The following is a 5,322-nucleotide window of genomic DNA, read 5'->3' on the forward strand; positions in this document are numbered from 1 at the left end:
AATAGATTTACCCAATCAGAAATGGGATCACACTGAAACCCAATTAAATGCAAAGCGCAACCCTTGAACTTGGGAACATGGTAGTGAGCCAAATTTGTCTAACTGTCTGGTACTTTCTAGTTTTTATTCACTAACACTAGCTATTTTCAGTACAATACTGACGGGTCTAGTCAGGTTTTTGAAGCCAGAGTAACAAAGCGCTGGATTATTATGTGTTACAAAACGCCAACTAGGAGCTCTGTTATTGTTATAATTATATTATGACCTTACATAACCCAGAAAACTAGCGTTACAAGAGCAAGAGCCGAAGAACAAGAAACCTGAATCAAATTAACGAAAACAACCTTTTGTGGAAAGGTTGATTGGCTTAGAAACTCGAAATAACGCGTCTTAAGAGAACTCTCGTTTGTCAGACAGTATCCCTGAGGGGAGTTGACAAGCAGTGCCCCATTGCAGACATGAATTATAATCATATGCCTTCCACACCAAATTGTAACATTTAACAACACGTTTTTAGCAAGAGAATCGCGTCGACTTGTGGCCACCATTTTTTATTCTAAAAAGTATGTCAGAAGCTCAATGAATTACACAGTGCTATGTTTCTTCATTTTAATAAGTCAAATAATTGATATAACACGAAACCACCGACTGAATTAAAAACTGACATATGGTACTTTCAAAATTCCCGGTTTCGTTCTTCATCAAGTCTGTACTGAATCCTTGATGTAGTTTTGTACAATTATCAATTGCTGCTTGCCTGAGCATTTGGAAACACACACGCACTCTAGGAAAAACTAACCACTCGGTAGAGGACGATTCCAAAAGGTCGATCGAAGTTACCTTTGTAATGTAAACGGGACAAGGGTCAGCATGTGAGATTTGAATCACAGCTTTGCCACGTAAATGTGCTGAAAATAGGGTAGTCTAAATTTACCATTGATAAAGGCAGGCTTTTATTAACATTTATCTGCAAAAAATTCTGTGAAGATAAAAAATATTAATTTAGGCCCTCTGATTTCTGCTATCTCAAGCATTGTTATAATTCATAATTCTCAAGTTTTGACTTCGACTTAACGTCACCAAGTAGCCTTCAAACATGTGTAAGAAATTTTGTCTAGACCAACACTCTTGGCTTTCCCCAATCTGATCTTCCATTGGCATTGACTTCAGATGCTTCAGAATCCGGATTGGATGCTGTTTTAGAGCAACAGTCGTCAAAGACCTTGGAGCCTATTGCTTTCTTTTCTAGGGTTTTAACGTCGGCGAAAAGCAAATATAATGCTTTCGATCGCGAACTATCGGGAGTGAAAAAAGCCATATTGCAATTTAAGCATTTCTTGGAAGGTCCGAAGTTCAGTGTCTACTGATCACCGCCCTTAATCTTCAGCTATTTATTCGAGATGAGTGTCTTCATGGGCGATCACTGGATTAAAGGACGAGGAAAGAGGTCAAGTTTCTATTCGATGTGATGATATGTGCGATTGGTTCTCCTCGACTTATCTTTTCTCGATTTTAGGTGGCTCGAATAATTGGATTATTCCATGAGTGTTGTGTGCTAGAAATAAAAGCTTGAATGCTTAAGACGCCAACGAAATGTTCATTTCCTGAGAGCGAGAGAAAAACTGGCTTTTTGGGTTGCATGTTTACGTTATTAGAATCAACCAAAACATTCTGTAATCATGTAATATAGAATTTAAAAAAGCAACCAATACGTATATCCTAACAACGCCCCCCCCCCCGATCAGGAGCATAGCGAATGAATAAAAACAGGGTTACTGGATTAAATATGGAACATAAAATATCAAAATCAAGCTCCTCTTGCCACATTTCACCTGCTTCTGCTTGAAACGTCGTTTTCCACAAGTTAGGGAGCAAATCAGACCGTTTTGAGTGAAATTCTGGAACTCCAACGTGGTGGTTTTGGGACAGGTTCTTTATTGACGATATCCTCGTCAGTCGCAGCTTTTTGTGATGGAGTAGGTCGTAGAAGGCGGCGATTACGTTGAAAGCGACCAGCAGGTGTATTAACACAACTCACGTAAAATATTGAGATTCCCCTGAGGTAGTGTAGTGGTCGCATTTCATAACGGCCCAAAGCACGGCCGATGCCTCATGTTCCATTGTTGCATAGCTCTTTTGTGCGGCAGAGAGGGAACATGATCCACATTGGATAAGACTTGGGCGTCCGAATTTGTCCCTCTGGATCATAGCATATCCAAGGCCATAGGAGCGGGAGGCGTCAGTAAGAAGCTCAGTTCGCAAATCAGGATTAAATTGCTTGACCAAGGAAGAAGAACACAACAGTTTTTTGGCCGCAGAAAATTCCATTTCAAGCTCAGGTAGCCAAGTGAAGGCCAACCCTTCTTCAGGAGCTCGCGCATCCCAACAGTTGCATGAGCCAAATCCGGAAGAAACGATCCAAGCTGATTTACTAATCCCAAGAAGGATCTGAGCTCAGATATGCATGTTGGAGGGGGGAAATTGCGCAAGGCCTCCACTTTAGACGGGTGTGGCTTAACTCCATCTTTGCTCAACTCAAAACAAATCCAGTGTAGGAAATCTCCTGGCCAATTTGCATTTTATCAAGACTTAACTTGATGCCCGCCTTTCTGCAACGTTCAAGCACTAATTCAAGGCGACTGAGGGCAAGATCGAGGGTGGGATCCTGAAAGGCCATATCATCGACGATTTTCAACAACCAATTGCCCAAACACGCGACTGCTCGATCAGTCCGAATATTGAATTCGTCTGAACTTGAACTTAGGCCCATGGGTGCTAGAGTATAGAACCATTTGCCAGAGAGCGCCGTGAGAAGCGAGCTATCCTCATCCAGTGGCACCTGGAAATAGCCATGCACGGCGTCAAGTTTGATGAACCCACAGCTATCCAGTTGTACCTTCCTCATTAGATCGTTGGCCGAATAAAACGGGTGAATATGGCGCTTTACAGCTTTGTTCAGTTGGCGGTAATCAGTCACAAGGAAGACCTTTTTGCCGCCTGGCTTGCCAACGAAGTGCATGGGGCTAGTCCATTCGGTTGGGACGTTGCACGGCACAATGACTCGAACAGCAGCCAATTCTTGGATCAACTTTTCCGCCATCTTTTGGAAGTGGAGTTGTGTCATCCGTGCAGTGGTGACTCGGCATGGTTTGATTTCTTTTCGTGCATCTAACTCAATCTTCCTTTTTGGACCCTTTATTCGTCCTGATGCCTCTCCCAAAGAGGAGACTAGCACATCTGAAAATGTGGCGGTCACGCAAAGTAATTCGGATTTCACAAAATCCTGGTCCACTCCCTCTCCATCTGCACACCGATTCACACATATATGAAGAAGATCAGTCCTTTCCTCAAAAGGAGTCGAAACTTCATTGTCAAATGGATCAGCACCCACTTGTCTCCCACAAACTTTTTCTCGAGATAATCCCAGACAAGGCTTCTTATAAAAAGGTCCAATATTGAGCCTTGAATCTGATGGACACGTGAAGGATTTGGGGATAACCTCAAGTGCAACAAGGTCGCGGTAACGGACCAAGGGTGGTCCGGCTAGGTTTGGGGACACAATTGCCTCCATCTCAATTTGTTTTCCAAGTCAGTCTTGGCAGCAAAAGGGATGTAGCCGCCGTTAGCGAGTGGTGTACCTGCAGCGGTAACAAGCCGACTACTGTAGATGACGGCCGCACGCAATCCGTAATCATGTAACTTAGAATAAAAGAAGCAACCACAACGTATAACCTAATAATGAGCTAAGTCATAGTGGTGTTCGACCAACCACCCGAGCCATCCATCAGGCATTCGTCTTGTTTGAGATGAAGAAAAATATTCGTGCCTGTGTCCGTTCCTGCAAAAAATGTCAACGTTCAAAGACCCTACGCCACACGCAAAATCCTACAAGCGATTTTGATCCTCCGTCTAGTAGGTTTGGCCATCTTCGTGTCGATATTGTTGGACCATTACCAATTTTTGACGGATTTCGATATCGTTTTACAGTGTTAGATCGATGAACTTGATGCCAAAATTGATACCACTGAAATCAATGACCGGCGAAGATTGTGCAAATGCATTGCTCTGTGGCTGGATAGCACGTTTTGGGGTGACGGAAGTGATCACAACTGACAGGGGACGCCAATTTGAATCAACCTTGTGGAAAAAATCTAGGTCGTTTCTTAGGATTCCGATCAATACGAACAACTTCATAGCATCCACAAGCAAACGGTATTGAACACGATTTCATCGCTCACTGAAAGCCTCTTTAATGGCAAAACTAAATTGTGTTCGGGATTGGAATAAGGAGCTTCCCTTGGTCCTTCGGCTTTCAAATCAGACCTAGGTTACTCCGCTGCTTATGCTACGTACGGCGAGAGTCTGCGAGCTCCTGGTGGTTTTTTCTCGATCAAGCAGGTTCCTTTATCGAAATTGTTCAGAGCGGTTCCCTTTTGTGAACTCAAAACGACATGATTCACACACCTTGTACTCTTCTTCAGCTTTATCCAATGCCAATTATGTCCTCGTTCGTTTAGATAAGGTATATCTTCCTCTTTATTCTCCTTATTCTGGTCCTTTCAAGACGATTTTTACACCTTGGATATTAATGAAAAAGCTGATACGGTTTCAATCGATCGGATTAAACCTGCAATCCGGGCCCAGTATACTGTGCTGGGAACCATGGAACCAACTTTGTCTCACACAGACCGCCTTTTGCACCCATAGAAGCCATCGTAATGTCATCTAATGCATAGAATTGACTAAGAGAGCACGGGAGCAAGTTGTACAAAGGTGGTGCCCGGTTTAAGACAAAAGGAGATTTTAAGCCCCTCACTATCTTTTTATCCAAGGGATTGATTTTAGATCAAATGCCTCGTCTCTCTAACGTTATGTCGTATTCCCGGGTTAGGACAACGGGAATTACTGTTGGCTTAGTGGGGGTCCATTGCTACATGATCAACTGGGATTGAAAATACAGAGGCCAATTGATCACTAAGGATATTGGCTAAATTGACTGGATTAGATACTTCTTCATCGTTTGGTAGTCTAAGGGGCCCTACAAGGGGGTCGCCTTTCCGTTTGGAGTTGGCGTATGAGTAAAACGCTTTTGGGTTGAGTTTAACATCTTGGACAACTCTCCTCTTTCCACAACTGATCCTTGTCCAGAGAGTTTTTCAAAAGAATGTCGATGCTTTTATTCTTACTTTTAACATTTTGGGATATGAATGATTCATCATCCAGGGACTTCAGCCTCTTTACCAATGACACCCGTTTCTTGAAGAGCTTTTGTCTCTGTTTCGGAATAATCGCTTCATTTTCTTTATTTGCCAAGAGGGGTAC

General features: G+C 42.9%; 1 protein-coding gene across 1 annotated transcript; it reads right to left on the reverse strand.

Moving 5' to 3' along the window:
* Positions 1-2,530: 2,530 nt before the first annotated feature.
* Positions 2,531-3,100, reverse strand: LOC131879617 (uncharacterized). Its single transcript, XM_059225976.1, has 2 exons — positions 2,897-3,100; positions 2,531-2,839 (listed from the first exon to the last, which is right to left on the reverse strand). Exons 1-2 carry the CDS (start codon positions 3,098-3,100, stop codon positions 2,531-2,533), a joined length of 513 nt encoding a protein of 170 aa, XP_059081959.1.
* Between the last annotated feature and the right edge of the window lie 2,222 nt (positions 3,101-5,322).

The sequence above is a fragment of the Tigriopus californicus genome, chromosome 4 (assembly GCF_007210705.1).
Source record: "Tigriopus californicus strain San Diego chromosome 4, Tcal_SD_v2.1, whole genome shotgun sequence".
In the NCBI taxonomy this organism is placed as follows: domain Eukaryota; kingdom Metazoa; phylum Arthropoda; class Copepoda; order Harpacticoida; family Harpacticidae; genus Tigriopus; species Tigriopus californicus.

Bases quoted from the DNA above. Each gene is read 5' to 3' on its own strand.
- LOC131879617 (XM_059225976.1), bottom strand. From the start codon at position 3,100: ATGGCGGAAAAGTTGATCCAAGAATTGGCTGCTGTTCGAGTCATTGTG. The intron at 2,840-2,896 runs GTACAACTGGAT...GGCTATTTCCAG, and splicing joins CCAACGATCTAATGAGGAAG to GTGCCACTGGATGAGGATAG.